At 44.3% G+C, this 20,030-nt stretch overlaps 1 protein-coding gene across 2 annotated transcripts in view; it reads left to right on the top strand.

Annotated features, from left to right (window-relative positions):
• The window catches only part of LOC121009418 (cytochrome P450 2G1-like), a 130,878-nt gene that overhangs the window by 28,096 nt on the left and 82,752 nt on the right, over nucleotides 1-20,030 (top strand). The window contains exons 3-4 of one of the 2 annotated variants that reach the window (XM_040442529.1): nucleotides 7,826-7,975; nucleotides 8,357-8,517. The exons of the other annotated variant lie outside the window; for it this stretch is intronic. Of the exons in view, the coding sequence (XP_040298463.1) occupies nucleotides 7,826-7,975; nucleotides 8,357-8,517 (311 nt within the window). The remainder of the gene's footprint in view (nucleotides 1-7,825; nucleotides 7,976-8,356; nucleotides 8,518-20,030) is intronic. 2 annotated transcript variants of the gene reach the window in all.

The following is a 20,030-nucleotide window of genomic DNA, read 5'->3' as shown; positions in this document are numbered from 1 at the left end:
TTTTTATAAATGAATGAAAAACTTATAGACTCAACTTTACCACTAACATTAAGTATGATGTGTCATGAGAAAACAATCTCAAAATTGGTTGTATAAGTAAGAGTGTTCCCAAGTTATTACCACGAAAAGTGACACATGTCAGATTTAGGGTGCATTCACATCACCGTTTAGCTTTCCGTTCTTCTGATCCATCAGAAGAAGAGAGATCCTGTTGCATCAGCTGTCATCCATTTAAGCCATTTCATTGCAGGATCCGGTTTCCCAGTCTGCGCATGCGCAGACCTCTAAAAATGTGAGAAAATTAAATACTGGATCCATTTTTCTGGATGACACCGGAGAGACGGATCCAGTGTTTCAATGCATTTGTCAGCCGGATCCGCATCCAGATCCGTATGCAAATGCTATCCGTTTGCATACAGAGTTCCAGATCCGGCAGGCAGTTCCGGTGATGGAACTGCCTGCCGAAATCTAACAATGCAAGTGTGAAAGTACCCTAAAAAAAACGAAATGGCATAGGGTACTTTAACACTAGCGTTTTTCTTTTCCGGCATTGAGTTCCGTCCTAGGGGCTCTATACCGGAAAAGAACTGGTCAGTTTTATCCCCATGCATTCTGAATGGAGAGCAATCCGTTCTGGATGCATCAGTATTAGAGTTGAGCGGACACCTGGATGTTCGGGTTCGACGAGTTTGGTCGAACTTGAAAAAAAAGTTCGGGTTCGGGACCCGAACGTGACCCGAACTTGAACCCGAACCCCATTGAAGTCAATGGGGACCCGAACTTTTGGGCACTAAAATGGCTCTAAAATAGTCCTGGAAAGGGCTAGAGGGCTGCAAAAGGCATCAAAATGTGCTTAAGAGCATGGCAACTGTTCTGCAAACAAATGTGGATAGGGAAATGACTTAAAATAACATAAAATACAGAAAATTTTAAAATAACAATCAAGATCTAGGAGTAGGAGGTTGAGGAGGCGGTGGATCGGTGGATGTAGCGGTGTAGGTTTACGTGGCGGTGTAGGTGGAAGCGGCGGTGAAGGAGGAATAGGTAGCCAACACTGATTTGTGTTATTTTTTATTTATAAATTGGGGTATCCCCCAAAATATTGGGACATATAACAAAATAAAACAAAGAATAAGTGCACTTGAGTACAAGAATAGATGGTTGAGGCTGGTATAACTGTCTATTCTGCACAAGGTACGGACAAGTCCTGTGGAATCCATGCCTGGTTCATTTTAATAAACGTAAGCTTGTCCACATTGGCTGTGGTCGGTGATAATGCTCTCTGCCGTGCTAAACACACGTTCACACTATACACTGGCTGCAGGGCAGGTCAGCACCTCCAAGGCTGACAAAGCTTTTCCACAATTGGGCCATGCTAACCCTGCCTTCTCAGGTGCTGGTGGTGCCCCTGCTGCGTTGGCGACCTCTTCCTCCTTCTCTGCCTTCGCCTTGTGCTTCCACTGTGCCCCCGCTGTCAGGTGGGAATGCCATCAGCAGCGTGCGCTTGTAGTCGCGCATCTTCCGATCAGTAACAGATGTTTTCACTAAATTTAGTTCCCTGTCAGCAATGCAGAGCAGGGGTTCATTCACGGCACAAGGGGGTATTGTGACAAAAAAAAAGAAAACAAAGAATCATTGCACTTGACTTGAGTACAAGAATGTATGTTTGATGGTGGTATAAATGTCTATTCTGCACAAGGTACATATGGGATCCAAGCCTGGTTCATTTTAATGAACGTGAGCTTGTCCACATTGGCTGTGGACAGGCGGCTGCGCTTGTCTGTGATGACGCCCCCTGCCGTGCTAAACACATGTTCAGATAATACACTGGCTGCAGGGCAGGCCAGCACCTCCAAGGCTTAAAGGGCAAGATCAGGCCATGTGCCCAATTTGGAGACCCAGAAGTTGAAGGGGGCAGACCCGTCAATCAGTACGTGTAGGCGTGTGCACACATTCTGCTCCACCATGTTGGTAAAATGCTGCCTCCTGCTAAGACGTTCCATATCAGCTGGTGGTGCTGGTTGTTGTGGCGTGCTGACAAAGCTTTTCCACATGTCGGCCATGCTAACCCTGCCTTCTGAGGTGCTGGCGGTGCCCCAGCTGCGTTGGCGACCTCTTCCTCGTCCTCTGCCTTCGTCTTGAGCTTCCACTGTGCCCCCGCTGTCAGGTGGGAATGCCACCAGCAGCGCGTCTACCAGCGTGCGCTTGTACTCGCGAATCTTACGATCACGCTCCAGTGACAGAATTAAGGACGGTACGTTGTCCTTGTAACGGGGATCCAGCAGCGTGGCCACCCAGTAATCAGCACAAGTTAGAATATGGACAACTCGGCGGTCGTTGCGGAGACACTGCAGCATGTAATCGCTCATGTGTGCAAGGCTGCCCAGAGGCAACGAAAAGCTGTCCTCTGTGGGAGGTGTATCGTCTGTGTCCTCTGTATCCCCCATCCACGCACCAGTGATGGCCATGAGCTGGTCTGGGTGCTACCCTGCTGTGAACATGGTTCCGCTCCTGCATCTCCTCCTCCTCCTCATCCTCCACCTCCTCATCCTCCAGAACTGTACCCGGGCTGGACAATTGTGTACCTTGGGTTTGTGGGTGCAGGAACCCACCCTCGGAGCCACTTGGGAATGACTGGCCGGAAACCCTCTTCCTCTTCCTCCTCCTGTGCCACATCCTCTTCCATCATCGCCAGGAGCGTTTTTTCAAGGAGGCATAGAAGTGGGATAGTAACGCTGAGAACGGCGTTATCGGCACTGGCCATGTTGGTGGAGTACTCGAAACAGCCAACAAGGAACACAGGTCTCGCATGGAGGCCCAGTCATTGGTGGTGAAGTGCTGCTGTTCCGCCGAGCGACTCACCCGTGCGTGCTGCAGCTGAAACTTCACTATCGCCTGCTGCTGCTCGCACATTCTGGCCTGCATGTGCAAGGTGGAGTTCCACCTTGTGGGCACGTCGCATATGAGGCTGTGAGTGAGAAGGCCGAAGTTACGCTGCAGCGCTGACAGGTGAGCAGCAGCAGGGTAAGAACTCCGAAAGCGCGCACAGACGGCCCGCACTTTATGCAGCAGCTCTGACATATCGGGGTAATTTTTATAGAATCTCTGCACCACCAAATTCAGCACATGCGCCAGGCAAGGGATGTGCGTCAAACCGGCTAGTCCCAGAGCTGCTACGAGATTTTGCCCATTATCGCACACCACCAGGCCGGGCTTGAGGCTGACTGGCACAAACCACTCATCGGTCTGTTGTTCAAGGCCCGTCCACAGCTCCTGAGCGGTGTGGGGTTTATCCCCCAAACAAATAAGTTTTAAAACTGCCTGCTGTCGTTTACCCCTGGCTGTGCTGAAGTTGGTGGTTAAGGTGTTATGCTGACCGGATGAGGAGCTGGTAGAGGATGAGGAAGCGGAGTAGGAGGAGGAAGCAACAGGAGGCAAACTGAAGCGTCCTGCAATCCTCGGTGGTGGAAGGACATGCGCCAAACTGCTATCCGCCTTAGTCCCAGCCGCCACTGCATTTACCCAGTGTGCTGTTATGGAGATATAATGGCCCTGACCTTGCTAACTGGTCCACGTATCCGTAGTCAGGTGCACCTTGCCACAGATGGCGTTGCGCAGTGCACACCTGATTTTGTCCCCTACTTGGTTGTGAAGGGAAGGAATGGCTCGCCTTCAAAAGTTGTGGCGGCTGGGCACGATGTACTGTGGGACAGCCACCGGCATAAGGCCTTTAAAACTATCCGTCTCCACCAGACGGAATGACAGCATTTCAAAGGTAAGTAATTTAGAAATGCTGGCATTCAGGGCTAGGGATCGTGGGTGGGTAGGGGGGGTACTTCCTCTCCAGCGTTTGGGATATGAAGAGCTGAACGCTGACATTGTGGAGATGCTTGGTGACCCAGGTGTTGGTGTTGCTGGCAGATCCTCTGTTTGTAGGGTGCCAGGTGGCACTGTCACTCCAGAGGTGGATGAAAAGGCCGCGACTGCAGCAGAAGAGGAAGCAGGAGGAGCCAGAGACCTTTCTTGGTGTTTGAGGTGTCTACTGCTTTGCACTTAAATGCCTGGTCATGCAGGTTGCGCTCAGGTTGAGAACGTTTATGCCTCGCTTCAGGCTCTGATTGCACAGCGTTGAAACCACTTGTGTCTTGTCGTCAGCACATTGTCTGAAGAACTGCCTCTTCTGCTGTGCTGGTGGCTCTGTGCGACCACCGCCTCTTCCTCCGAACTACATCGGTCACTCGCATGACCTTGATTCCATGTGGGGTCGAGGACCTCATCATCCTCCACATCATCTTCCACCCAGGCTTCACCCCTGACTTCCTTGTCGGTCTGCACTGTTTCGAAAGCCCCAGCAGTTGGCACCTGTGTTTCGTCATCATCCGAGACGTGCTGCGATTGTCCTTCCATGTACTCATCTTGAAAAATAAGTGGTTGGGCATTGGTGCACTCAATCTCTTCCCCTTCTGGGGCAGGGCTAGGTGGATGTCCCTGGGAAACCCTGCTAACAGAGTCATCAAAAAGCAGAAGAGACTGCTGCATAACTTGGGGCTCAGAATGCTTTGGTGATTTGCAAGGGGGTGAGTTGAAAGACTGATGGACATCGGCTGCAGGTGCTAACTGTGGTTTTTCTGCAGGAGACTGGATTTGAGACAATGTGAAGGAACTGGATCCACTGTCAGCAACCCAATCTACTATCGCCTGTACTTGTTCAGGCCTCACCATTCGTAGAGCCGCATTAGGCCCGACCAAACACCGCTGCAGGTTCTGTCACCTACTCGCACCTGAGGAAGGGGTTTCACTTGTGCATGTAGCTGGCACAGATCGACCACGTACATTCCCTGCAACAGGAGCTCCACCAGCAGCACCACAACCTGAGCCACGTTCCTTATTTGAATCTTTCCTCATATTTTTCCAATTTCGGATCTTGCCCTAAATGGGTGTTTAATTAATAGAAGAATAGAACGACAGTATGTAAAGGGTGTATCTCACACGGCCTGAACCAGACTCAATTAAATATTTATTTGCCCAAAATGGCTGTATTTCAAATGCCTGAATAAAACCCCTGTATGTAGAGGGGGGATCATACACGCCCGGATCCAGTGTAGGCCTGAAGTAAAGATATCTTTCCACAAAAAGGATGTATTTCAAATGATGGTATTTCAAATGTCTAATTCAAACCCCTATATGTAGAGGTTGTATCTCAGAGGGCCTGAACCTCTGTAGGCCTGACTAAATATATCTTTGCACAAAAAGGCTGTATTTCAAATGGCTGTATTTCAAATGGCTGAATCAAACCCCTGTATGTATAGGGGGGTTCACACACGCCCTAAATCAGTGTAGGCCTGAATTAAAGATTTATTTGCACCAAATGGCTGTATTTCAAATGCCTGATTCAAACCCCTGTATGTAGGGGGGTATCTCACACGGTCTGAACCTGTGTAGGCCTGAAGTAAATATATCTTTGCACAAAAAGGCTGTATTTCAAATGGCTCTATTTCAAATGCCTGATTCAAACCCCTGTATGTAGGCGGGTATCTCACACGGTCTGAACCTTTGTAGGCCTGAAGTAAATATATCTTTGCACAAAAAGGCCGTTTTTAAAATAGCTGTATTTCAAATGCCTAATTCAAACCCCTGTATGTTGAGGTGGTATCTCACAGGGCCTGAATTCAATATTGGTGCACCAAATGGCGGTATTTAAAATCTCTGAATGTAACCCAAATGTATTAAGGGTGTATTTCACAATGACATCTGCATCAAAGGCTGCCAACTAAATCTTTGGAGCCCAAACGACTGTTTGTTTAACAACTGAATTTGACAGCAGTATATAAGCCTGTAATTTCACACGTGCTGATGCTGCAAGACCTGAAAATAGTGTTTTTTGTCAAATAAGTGTGTTTTTCAAACCCCAGAAAATGATGGGTGTATTTCTAGCTTAAATTGCCCCCTGACTAATACAGATGTTGTAGTTTGCCCCCAAAAAATGGTGATTTGCAATGTCCCAAAAGCTCAGATGCAGTGCTGGTGCACTGATCATGCATAAAATGGCCGCCGCCGCCCACCTAACTAACAGAATTCTAAAAGTTAGTATTTTTAGTCAATGAGCTCAGGGCAGGGTAAAACGATAGTGCCCTGCACCCACACAACTATTTGTCTGTAGATCGCTGAGTTCTCTCCTATTCTCTCCCTGAAATCACAAGTCCAGCAGCATCCTCTCCCTACACTAAGCACAGCAGAGTGACGTGCAGCGCTACGTAACCCAAGCTTATATAGAGCCTGGGTCACATGCTGCTCTGGCCAATCACAGCCATGCCATTAGTAGGCATGGCTGTGATGGCCTCTTGGGGCAAGTAGTATGCCGCTTGTTGATTGGCTGCTGTGCAGCCTTTCAAAAAGCGACAAGAAAGCGGCGAACACCGAACCCGAACTTTTACAGTTCAGGTTCGCTCAACCCTAATCAGGATGTCTTCAGTTCAGTCTTTTTGACTGTTCAGGACGGAGATAATACCGCAGCATGCGGTTTTATCTCCGTCAAAAAAAACTTGCCTGAATGCCGGATCCAGCATTTTTTTCCATAGGAATGTATTAGTGCTGGATCCGGCATTAAAAATACCACAATGCCGGATCCGTCCTTCCAGTTTGCACATGCGCAGACCTTTAAAAATGTGGAAAAAAAAATAGAAACTGATCCATTTGTCCATATGACAAACGGATCCATTCTTGCAATGCATTTGTGAGCCGGATCCGCATCTGGATCCGTCTACAAATGCTGTCTGTTTGCATGCAGATTACCGGATCCGGCAGGCAATTCCGGCGACGGAACTACTTGCCGGATCACTCTGCCGCAAATGTGAAAGTACCCTTAAATGGATGACAACTGATGCAACAGGATCCTTTTTTTTTACTGGATCCTGTAAAAAAAACGGATCCTATGCAATCCTATGCATAACTGATGCAACAGGATAATTTTTTTTTACAGAATCCATTTTTTTTTTCTCTCTCTGATGGATCAGAAGAACGGAAAGCTAAACGGTGATGTGAATGAACCCTTACAAAATTTGGCAGTAAACTTCCAGACACCTTTGCTGGTCACCAGGGAACCTAAAGCTTAGACACCTGGCCTGGAGAGGATGTCTTAAATACCCAAGGATTTGGAGGTTCATGCATTGGCCCTTTAAGATGCCGAAGGTGAGCACGTGCTTTCTAAGGCCTCTTGCACAAGACCGTATTTGTGATCCATGCGGATCACAAATACCCATTGAAATGGACCCATTTATTTCTATGGATCTGCAAAAAAAAGAGGACAGTACACATCCATATGCTGTCCACATCCATGCGGCTGAGCCACAAATGATAGAAACTGTAATATTCTTGTCAATTTTGCTGACAAGAATAGGTCTTTTACATTGGGTACCATGGAAATTGCCTGATGCACGTGGACCGCATCCGTATTTTGTGGATCCGCTATTTGAAGACCGCAAAACGGATACGATTATGTGCATAAGACCTTAGGAAACATAGGGTGGAGCATAGGCAGGAGCATTAAATAAGCAACATGCAGAGGATTCTGACAATCAGAACACTGGAAGGCATAGTGACGGACACAGAGTCCATGCCCAGAGGTTACAGCAGGGCCACAGTGGGTACAGACTGGTGACCACACTGTCTTAGACGGTTAATGACCAAATGCAATTGTCATCAGAGGATCTGTCAAACCCCATTAACTCTACCTGTTCTGGCCACTATAATGGTTGCATTTATGTATGTTGTATCTATGTAATTCTAATTCTGTCCAATTGCTTGAAATGTATGCTTGAACTTACAGGAATCTTTGCAAGCAGTGGAGAGAGGTGGAAAATCCTTCGTCGATTTTCTTTGACAACTTTGAGAAATTTTGGAATGGGAAAGAGGAGCATTGAAGAAAGAATCCAAGAAGAAGCCAGATTTCTCACTGAGAAATTTATGGAGGACACAGGTATGGGATGTCTGTTTTGCCTCATACTTTCAGCTAACTCTAGTTAGCTATTGCCCAACAGACATCTCTATGGATTACCCATGAACATGCATGCTTGGTCTGTGGGGAACAAAGGATCGGGTATCCTAAAACCCAACATATGTGATCTTTCTTTTCCCCAAAACTTGAAATTGGGAAACTATTGAGCACTAGATTTATTACTGACCGCTCGAATCATTGGGTTCAGCCAACATTAAACTGATGTTGGTCAGCAGTAGTGAGATAGCTATAAACCACACCATACTGTGTAGCAATCCATACCATGGTACATATTCTCCCAATGCTTGAATTATATTGTATAGTTAAGGATATGACTGACCACCTCTTTATATTGGATAACAGATACCACAATTGACCCAACATATATTCTACGACAAGCTGTTTCCAATGTCATTTGCTCAGTTGTGTTTGGGGAAAGATTTGACTATGGAGATCAAAAATTCTTGACACTCCTCTCCTATTTAAATGATATTCTTGAATTCTCCAACAGTCGCTTTGGGCTGGTAAGTATTACATTATATGTCTAACAGATATATGGGTGCAATATAATTAACATGAATTCACAAAAAATATATGGTTTTACTGATTCTGAAAACTTTTGCCCATATGGTTGAAGGTAAACTGCCTGGTGTCCATTTCATATGTATGATGATTTGCATCAGCCTGGCATGGAACATAAAAAAATTGCTCCATCATGTTGATGATACTGATCTGGCTGCTGCTGTGGCTTCTGGTGCTTCTGGTAGCGGAGACGGTGGGAGTTAGGCGACTCTGCGGGGAGTGGACAGGAGTCTCAGACACACGAGAGGCAGGCGTCTGCTTGACCAGAGCTGTGGCAAGCTGCGAACACAGTTTGTCCTGGTAATAGAGCAATTGACCTCCCTTTCAGCAACAGGAAAACATTCCCCACTTTGCTTTGATAGTGAGGGTATAAAATGGTAGTTATCCAGTAATCATCAGATTGCATGTGTATGATACGCCTGCCATCATGTAAGGAAGCAAGAGTACAGCTTGCCATTCTCACCAGCATGCCCACGGACACTATTTGTGCTAGTGGATGCATTACTTTATAGGGTGTTTCATAGACATTTTAGTGCAAAAAATTTATTGTTGAACCAGTGATTTTGAATGCAATGTTCAAAAACATTTCATTGACAACACTGTCTTGTTATAGAAATAAAACACACAATATTGCTAGAACCTTTTAATAGTGTACGAAACCCATGACTTTTCATTTGCAGGCCCAAAAAATATATGGCTGGAAAACAAAAGAGTGCAAAGCAAAAGACCCAGGCCTCATCATCCAGGAGTCAGAATGTGGGTAATAGTAGCAGTAGCAGCACCAGCTATCCGGAAAGTAGTAGTAGTAATAGTGGCACTTGTAGCTAAGGTGGTGGTGAATGGGTAGTGGTAGCAATAGTTGCACTTGGGGCAAATACAGAGCAGAGAATCAGGAGAATGACCAAAGAGCCCACAATGACATCACAGTCTGATAAAAGTGGTGCTGAGGGGAATACTATGGCTATGATGGGGTGTTGGACAGAGACTGGGAGCTGGATCAGGGTTGTGAGGAGGAGATCGCATCAGAAGAGAAGCGTGTGGCCGTGTCAGCAATAAACAAACAGAGGCAACATATGACCAAAACCTTCCAAAAAATGGCAGGGTTAGATCTGCTTCTGTTGTGGTCATATCAGAAACTGGTGATGTCGCAGGCTCAAAACATGCCAGACCACATAGAGATTTTTCTCCACAACGCTGGCATACAAAACCACAGCTGTATTCATGATCTTAAAGGATTAAAATAAGCCATGGGTGTTCAAACACAAACATACAGTAGGTACCAGGGCCCTATAGCAGCACAAGGTCACATTACTGGATCCTGTGGGAAAATAAAACTTGCCAACATTCTGAATCAGAACAAGTCTGTATTCTTTCATCTCTTCTTCTTTGTGGCAGCCAGCCTGTATACCCAAGCAGTGCATTGTCCTTGACATCATCATCAGCTGCTTCTTGTCCTGCTCAGACTCCTCCTCTTTGTGAGTCAAGCTGTCTGGGGCACAGCTGTGTCTCAGCTGAATAGATAAAGGAATAACCAGCTCCAGATTCCAAGCTTCAATAGATATCATTAATTTTTATTTAAAAAACGGTGACGTGTTTCGGGGATCAACCCCTTCCTCATACATGTCCAATGTCTGTATGAGGAACGGGTTGGTCCTCAAAACGCATCACAGTTTTTGGAATAAAAATGTGTGATATCTGCTGAAGCTTTGAGTCTGGCACTGGTTCGTTACTTTATCCATTGATCTGAGACACAGCTGTGCCCCAGACACCTTGGGGAAGATTTAGCAAACTGGTGTAAAGTAGAATTGGCTTAGTTACCCATCGCAACTAATCAAATTCCACCTTTATTTCTTCACAGCTCCCTTGAAAAATGAAAGGTGGAATTTGATTGGTGGCTATGCTCAACTAAGTCAGTTCTACTTTACACTAGTTTGATAAATCTCCCCCCTTGACGCAAATATCTGACGTTCGGTTTACTCCTGGAGAGTATTTCAATCTGCTGCCATGGTGACTTCAATTTGCATTACATGCGTATATATTGGTTGTGATTTCTCACAACCCAAAAAGGTGAGAACAATACCTACAGCTGCTTTTATATTGTCGCACCAAGCTTAACTATACTACCTTATGTAGCGCTTGGTGCTGTACTTTTCACTTTATCTCAGCATCTGCTCCTCCTCATCCATAATGAAATGTGTGGTCATGAGAAACCTTTTTGCAACCAGCAATTAGCTTGTATGTAAGCTGGACTCCCATCTGACTGGTGGTGCAGTTGCTGCCGTACCACTTAGGCTAAGATCACATTTCAGTTTTTTGGTCAGTTATTTCCATTAGATTTAGTAAGCCAAAACCAGGTGGGGTCAAAAACACCGAACTGGTGCAAATCTTTCCATTAAACGTTATCTCTGTGTAGGCTTTACTACTGGCTTCACTAACCATTGCACCACAATCTGCACCTGAAATATGCCTAATTTAGAATTTCAGAATAACAAATGACCCCCTGTGTGTTTAATGTTACCGGTTCAAGAAGGTAATTTTTTTACTGAATTGTCTATGAAACACCGTAATGTGGCTGCTAACTCAAATATATGCAGTATTTGCAGTAAAATGTCTTTGAACTATGCATTCAATAACACAGGTATAAAAATGGAGTTACTGTCGTAAAATGCTTTTGCTAGACAGCCTTGTTTAATAACAAGGCTATAATGTAGTGATAAAAAAAGTGGAATTGCTCAATGTTTGCAGCAGATTGCTATTGTGGTGCTGTGCTGGCAATAAGCCTACGTAGAAACTTTTAGAGAAAGAAAAAGATGTCCCAATTAATATACAGAAAAAAACTAATTATTACTGGATTTCTGGCAGGGGGTTTTGTAATGCAGAACTGCCAGGCTGAGCTGCTGACCCAGACCCTCACTCCCTCAAACCTTCCCTGATCAAATTCCTTAAGTATCTCTCCCCATAGTGCCCCTATTACACTAAATTAGTGGCTTGTGTCTATGATTGTTTTTTGCCAGGCACTGCCAGACACACTCCTTCCAGGTGAGAATCTGAACACACAGGCTCTTTTTCTCGTTCAGGATAGGTATATCTCTATGTACTGTCACCCTGATTGGCTGATGAGACCTCTTCCTTCCTTGTGTTTTTTTCCACCAATATTAACAGTAAAATGGCACTGAGCACCATTTTTAAGAGATTTGCTAAAGCGTATCACAAAAGCTTTGGATTCCTTTGGCAGGCAAATTTTTGTAAACTTCGTAAAGAATCTGATTTGTTTAGAATTAATTTGCTCATCTCTACTTTAGGCCTTACTTTTCTTATTAAATGCTTTTGCAAAATCCAAGAGCACTATATCAACAGCCGTCCTTTTGTCCAGTCCTGTACTGTCCTGCTCAAACCCCTGAAGACGCCAAGTACATTGGCGAAACATGTCGGGGGGCAGATAGCGTGTTTTAGCCAGCGTTTGCATGACTAGGAAGCGATCTGTAGAGGATATAGAATGAGAGAGTGTACCGCATGAGGGCGATTGCTGTTGAAAGTAGCGCACTGTGACAACAACAGAGCGCAATTACTTAATATCGGAGCATTATTCTAACAGGCAGGAGAGCCTTAAACAGCTACTGGACATAAGCGCCCTCCAGTGGTAACACTCAGCAAACAGAATCACTGGTACTATTTATACATGTATCTAGCATGCATTGCTGATTATTTTAATAGTAGTGTTCGCAACATTTTAAGGACAAGAAATAAATGCTAATTTTTAGACTTAATAACACGTGTAAATCAGGGACATCTATGGTCCTAGTGACCAAATGTAAATAATATATTATATAGTCCCAACACGTGTTAGGGAGAGATATGTAAATGAGGTTAGTCCTGTACTTAATTCTCCATAAAAAACAATCAAGTTAGTATGACAAGTTCTGTATTTGGTCAACCCATGCGTGCTTCCTACAATGGAAGGTAAGGTCTATAATCACTTGGGAAAGACCTGGAGCTCTTTTTGAATATGGGCACCACATTTGGCTTGTGCCAGTGACTGGCACTACCAGATTCACTAGAAAATCTCTAGAAATTATGAACATGGGCACAGTAATAACTGAACTAGGGTGTAATCCCTCTGACATGGAGACTTGTTCACATTTAAAGGGTGTAAACCCGGCGCCCCTTGCCTGCAATTCTGTCCCCACATGCAGGCAAGCACATCAGCCTTCCTCACTGCTGAGCGCCGTGCTGATGGGCGTAGGCAGTGGGGTTGTTAGCTGTGGTCCGCGCTCCTGCTGCCAGCATTCCTCTCCTGGCTCTGAGCAGAGCTTGTTGCCCAGCTCAGAGTTTCTTGTGTGCATATAGGGTGTCTGCGGGCGTGTCTCTTCTCCTTATGTGAGGCAGCATGCTCATGCCCTATATCTTCACCAGCCTATGGCTAGTTTGCAGGATGTATTTAAAGGCGCCTCCTTCTACAGGAAGACGCTTATCTAGCCCAATTGTGTGAAGGTATGTAGTGTAATTCTGCTTTAGTGTGTACTGGACCCTGCTTTTTGTTAAAATGGCCTATTTTCTGCCTACCCCTGACCTAGGACTACAATCACAGACTTTGCCTCAATGCTGCGTGCCTTGACCTAACTATGCTGCCACCTGATCAGCCTCTGACCTCTTAACACCCTCTGGTTGTATTGTACCTCCTGGAGATTATTCCAGTGGGTCCACACCCAGGTCCAGAACATGGCCACCATCTTGAAATAAGTATAAAAAGAGGGGGGGGATTGGGTGTGTGGACACTCCCAATCTCCCTCCGAGGTGACCCTGGAAAAGCGCCAATCAATAGGGTGGGAAGGCTGCTGGGGCAAAAATAGAAAAAAGGGGGTGTGGGGCGGGGTGGGGGGTAGGGCTAAGGAACCAAATGTGTGCAAGACAATGTGTGGATAATAAAAAGCAATGCAAAAACAAAGGTGTGGATTAAAATCGAAGAACAGAAAATAAAAAATAAAAAACAAAAAGATATATAAAAAAATATATGGTATCGCTTGAAAAAATTGTATAACTTAAAAAATCGTCACAGTTCGTGGCGAATAAATGTACATATAAATACACTTCGGTGTAAGTATGTTCCTCACTTCATGGGGGGGTTACTCGGATACGCATAATACACCGGTAAACCAATACCCCCCCCAGCCAGGTTCGCCTCAAGATGGTGAAAGATGAAGGCAGCCACAGTCAGGAAGCTTCTGTTCAAATTTCTTTATTTTGTCCCTTCATCAGGAGTAGTATTACTTGTGATATGGAAGGGGGGGCTATTTATGGCCTGGGTGTTGGGCTAATTCCCTGAAAAATGCGCCAAAAAGAGGAGGGAGTGGTCAAGAAAGGGCATGACATTTTGGTTGTTTGGGTATTGTTTTCCTTAGAATCAGGTCCTTAAGTAACACAGGCCAGTGTTTTGTGAGAATTGATCTGATGAGTTTGTGGTTCTGGTTGTATCAAGTTATAAGACCGGGTATGAATTGTGTTTCTTTGGTGTTCTGGGTAGTGGTTTTTGGTTGTAAGCTCATTTTTTGGTCGATTTGTGAGATCCTGGTTCTAGAGTCTTTGATAAGTTGGGGAGGGTTACCCTTGTCGATTAATCTTTTGCTGAGGGTATCTAGTTGTTGGTGCATGGTGATGTTGTCTGTGCAGTTGCGTCTAATTCTCTTCATCTGACTGAACGGGATATTGGTCTTCCATTTGTGGTAAGTCCAAGAAGCTGTTGGCATCTACTTTTTTGAAATGTGTACGTGTGGATATGTTATTATTGCGGCTGATGAGGTGTAGGTCGAGGAAAATGGCTTCTGTGGGATGGGACTCAGAAGTAAAATGTAGGTTCCATTTGTTTTGGTTTAGTGTCTTGATGTATGTGCAGAGGTCGGTGTTGTCTCCCTGCCAGATTAAAATGATGCCGTCGATGTATCTTTTGTAAAAAACGACATTGGGGTGATTATGTATGTTGAGTTGGGATTCAAATTCTCCCATGAAAAGATTGGCATATGATGGTGCAAATTTTGTGCCCATAGCTGTTCCTTTTACCTGAATATAAAATTTATTAGGCCTCTTTCACACGGGTGGCATGTTTTTGGCCCGGATAAGATGCGGGTGCGTTGCGGGAAAATGCGTGATTTTTCAGCGTGAGTGCAAAACATTGTAATGCGTTTTGCACGCGTGTGAGAAAAATCGCCATGTTTGGTACCCAAACCCGAACTTCTTCACAAAAGTTCGGGTTTGGCATCGGGGTTGTGTAGATTGTATTATTTTCCCTTACAACATGGTTATAAGGGAAAATGATAGCATTCTTAATATAGAATGCATAGTACAATAGGGCTGAAGGGGTTAAAAAAATAAAACATAATTTAATTCACCTTAATCCACTTGTTCGCGCAGCCCGGCTTCTCTTCTGTCTTCTTCTTTAAGGAATAGGACCTTTGATGACGTCACTGCGCTCATCACATGGTCCATCACATGATCTTTTTTACCAAGGTGATGGATCATGTGATGGACCATGTGATGAGCGAAGTGACATCACCACAGGTCCTTTTCCTGTGCACAGCAAAGATGAAGACAGAAGAGAAGCCGGGCTGCGCGAACAAGTGGGTTAAGGTGAGTTAAATTATTATTTTTTTAAATTTAACCCCTCCAGCCCTATTGTACTATGCATTCTGTATTAAGAATGCTATTATTTTCCCTTATAACCATGTTATAAGGGAAAATAATAATGATCGGGTCTCCATCCCGATCGTCTCCTAGAAACCGTGCGTGAAAATCGCACCGCATCCGCACTTGCTTGCGGATGCTTGCGATTTTCACGCAGCCCCATTCACTTCTATGGGGCCTGCATTGCGTGGAAAACGCACAAAGAGGTGCATGCTGCGATCTTCACGCAAAGCACAAGTGATGCGTGATAATCACCGCTCATGTGCACAGCCCCATAGAAATGAATGGGTCCGGATTCAGTGCGGGTGCAATGCGTTCATCTCACGCATTGCACCCGTGCGGAAATCTCGCCCATGTGAAAGGGGCCTAATTGTATAAAAAGTAATTGTGATGTAGGATAAAATCAAGGATAAACTCTTTTTGTGTGGTGGGCATCAAGAGTTTATCCTTGAATCCATTGATTTTATCCTACGTCACAATTACTTTTTATACAATAATACATTTTATATTCAGGTAAAAGGAACAGTATGACCAATGACCACACTTATGACCAATGACAGTACACAGATCACCCCCCAATAAATAATAATAGCAAATCTTTTTATTTTAAAAAAACACCACCATTTCAGATTGGCCACCATCAGCTTCAAGAGGTCCCCACTAGCTGACAGTTCCACCCAGACATGACGGGCATCGTTCTCCGGCACTATTTCCGGTCATGCGCAGTAGGCCAGAAATGCGCTCTGGACACACCAGCCAAACACTAACAAAAAATCCACACCGCGACCGCCGACCTGGACCCCTGACGTCACCAAACGTGACTTAACTCAGCAGCCAAACATGCCCCCTAACGTTTGGCGCCCTTTCTTGACCACTCCCTCCTCTTTTTGGCGCATTTTTCATGGAATTAGCCCAACACCCAGGCCATAAATAGCTCCCCCTTCCATATCACAAGCAATACTACTCCTGATGAAGGGACATCGTCCCGAAACGCGTTGAGCCAGATTTCATACAAAATAAAGAAATTTGAACAGAAGCTTCCTGACTGTGGCTGCCTTCATCTTTCACCATCTTGAGACGAACCTGGCTGGGGGGGTATTGGTTTACCGGTGTATTATGCTTATCTGAGTAAACCCCCCCCTTCCTTGTGAAGTGAGTAACATATCAATGTTCATACTTACACTGAAGTGGATTTATATATACATTTATTCGCCACGAACTGTGACGATTTTTTAAGTTATACAATTTTTTAAAGTGATACCATATATTTTTTATATATCTTTTAGTTTTTTAGTTTTTATTTTCTGTTCTTAGATTTTAATCCACACCTTTGTTTTTACATTGCTTTTTATTATCCACGCATTGTCTTGCATACATTTGGTTCCTTAGCCAGGACTGAAGGGTTTCCGCCTAAACCCCTTTTAATGATCCTTGGGCCATTTTTTCCACTGCCTCATTTGCTAAAAGTTGTTCCTTTACCCTGGTTTCACACCTGAGCGTTTCTAAAACGCGCGTTTTACGCACGTTTTTTTATGCGCGTTTTTTGCAATGGCAAACGCGCGTTTGACGCACGTTTGTTTGATTGAAGCAGTGACCTATGGCCACAAACGCGCGACAAAACGCCCCAAAGAAGCTCAAGAACTTGCTTATGCGTCGGGCGTTTTTCAGCGCGTTCGAACGCGCTGTAAAACGCCCAGGTGAGAACCATTCCCATAGGGAAGCATTGGTTTCCCCTTGTTGAGCGTTTTACAGCGCGTAGGAACGCGCTGTAAAACGCTCAGGTGTAAACTTAGGGTCAGAGGGTAGAGTCCTGAATAAGTTTTCACTCCCAGTAGAAGAAGAGATGATCCCAACTATATAGTAGTTACGCCCCCCTGTCCTGTGAGTTTTGACTCACCCTGTATATTCAGGATCATAATTCCTGACAAGTAGAGCAGAGAAAAGGATTAGGCAGCTCTTTAGCTCAGTGTTCTGAAGTAGTTAGTCCTGCTATGTGTATAGGACAGGTTTTGTGTGATGATTGCTCCCCAGACAAAACAAGCCATTAAAACTAATGAAAGGTATTTGCGACTGTTGACTCACCCTGTAGTTTAATATGGTCTTCAGCTGAATTTATGTAGGAATAGAGTTCATGAAGTACATAGAGTTCAGACAGGACAGACTGTGGTAATGTGGTTCTGTGGTAATGGAGACTGCATAGAAGTGCTGCTGCTCCTTATCCCCATCCCCACCTTCGTCTCTGTACTTCATGTCTCCTCATGAACTCCATTACTACAGAGATTGAGATCAAATTAAATAGTATTCAGGATCATAATCCCTGAGAAGTAGGCAATGAGGATGAGGCAGCTCTTTAGCTCAGTGTTGTGAAGTAACTTGTCCTCCTGTAGGATTAGGACAGGTTTTGTGTGTACTAATAGAACGGTGGCCATTTTATTTCGCCTGACAATTGCTCTCCAGAGAAAATGAGCCATTGTAACTAATGAAAGATATTTGAGAATATATGTATAATAACGTAATATATAAAGTGTAACTATCATATTTTTTTATTTGCTAGTTTATTAGAACTAGGCATGTATACCTGGGTTAGTCTGTCAATGATTGTTGAAAGATTTGTAATTTCCTTATAATAACAGCTTTCATGAATGTCCCTTTCCACTGGTCCCTTAAAAGCCTGTTACTAGGGCTTTTCTGTCTCCAGCTCATTGTAAACAGAAGACAGAGGGGCGATCCTTCACACTGAATGCCTGCATTAAGCTTTAGATAGAGGAGGCGTTTCTCTCAGTAATCCAATCTAATTGGCTGGCAGGAAGCTTCTGGCTACAGCAAGTATGTATGTGAAGTGAGGGAAGACAGTTTTGGTCTCAGAGAACTGGTACAGGAGCCATTTGAGATGAAGAACCTCATATTGTAGGGGTTAAAACAAAGAAAAACAGTGGTATGCTAAGAAACTAATGATTGCTTTATGCATAATGAAAACATGACAGTTACACTAAGTATTTTCAGTTATTTTATTTTCTCAATTCCCAGAGAACCCCTTTAAGGTGCACAGAAAAGGAAATTGTGTAAGTAGTTGTACACAATATGGACCTGCACAAAATAAAAGAACCTTGCTTTATCCTATAAACAACCACTTAGCCAGGCCACAGAATCACACTCAGCACCAACAATGCCAATTTTTAATGCCACTAAACTCTGTACAACAGCCCTCTCAGTGCAACAAGCTCTGCTTTGCTCATATCAGAGCAGAGATGTCTACAACCTTGGCATAAAACAAGAACATAACAGCCTTTAAAGAAGCTATTAAAATATGGCAACTTTGCAGATAATATAAATCACAGAAAAAATGCACCAAACGGATATGCCACTGACTATACTAGCTAGTCATAAATGCAGATATTAAAAGCTGAGACTTTTGCCAATATATTCCTGTCAGGAAAATATCGGAGCCCATCATGCACCACGTCACGGTCACTCAGCATGGCAAGGGGTCCTACCACTAAGCTACCTATGGTGTGAACAAGGTCTGAAGGTGATGAAATCCAGCTCACAGCCAGGCTTCCACACAACCGCATAGCAGGACAACTAATGCAATGTGAATAAAGCAAGACTGTAAGCCACACCCATATCAGACCGTGTGATGGAGGCTACCAGGTGCAAAAGAGAGTGTTTCAATGCCAGGTAAAGGCACATACACTACATATAAAACAAGACACAAACACAGATGGTTGCATGATGGGCTCCGATATTTTCCTGACAGGAATATATTGGCAAAAGTCTCAGCTTTTAATATCTGCATTTATGACTAGCCAGTATAGTCAGTGGCATATCCGTTTGGTGCATTTTTTCTGTGATTTATATGATTATATTTTCATCCGCACAATGCTCCGTTTTGTGTAGGATGCCTTTGTGGGGCATGTGGACCGCGCCAACATCCTCCACCGTATGCATTTTTTTGCTGGGGATGGTCGTTTGCTGCGGTCCACATGCGGTGGGGCTGCTCCCCCAATGAAAAACACGCTACAGTGTTTGGGGTTGAGCAGCTCCCCCAGATTTGCCACTATATTTCTGTGTTTGGAACTTTGCAGATAACCTCAATTAAAATAGCGTACAATATTGTGTCTACAGGTGTTATGCAGAAAGGGGAGTACCAGTGGGGTGGCAGAGGTAGAAATGGCATTAGAGCCAAACACTCCACAAGTATTAGAAGACACAAGTATTGTAAGGCTCCTTCTGTAGGTTTTTACATTGTCTCTCAGGTGTGATAAAGTATGTCTCAATATGCAAATATATATGTATCCAGGGCCAAAGACTACCAACAAACCAGTTACAGCTTCATTTTGCAATTGTGAGATCTTCTATCTATCCTTATGTTCTTGCTAACATACATAGGCTAGCTTAGCAAGAAATAAGGGACCAATAGAAAAGTGTGACTGCAGGATCAGACCAAAAAGGGTTTGTTTGTAGTCTGTAACCATGGAAACACAAAGGTCAGCATAGGAGCTGTAAACACAAAATATATTTCTTAATCATAATTACCTGCAAAGTTGCTTTATTTTTATTACCGTATTTTTCACCCTATAAGACGCACATAGGTTTTTGAGGAGGAAAATAAGAAAAAAAATTTGAACAAAAAGGTGTGCTTTTGGTGGGTTTTGAACTACTGGTGGTCTGTGGATGACACTATTATGGGGGATCTGTTGAGGACACTGTTATGGGGGATCTGTGGGTGACACTGTTATGAGGGATCTGTGGGTGACACTGTTATGAGGGATCTGTGGGT

This window comes from Bufo bufo, chromosome 8, assembly GCF_905171765.1.
Source record: "Bufo bufo chromosome 8, aBufBuf1.1, whole genome shotgun sequence".
Lineage (NCBI taxonomy): Eukaryota > Metazoa > Chordata > Amphibia > Anura > Bufonidae > Bufo > Bufo bufo.
The sequence above is the reverse complement of the archived record's forward strand: the minus strand, read 5'-3'. Positions and strand labels throughout refer to the sequence as shown.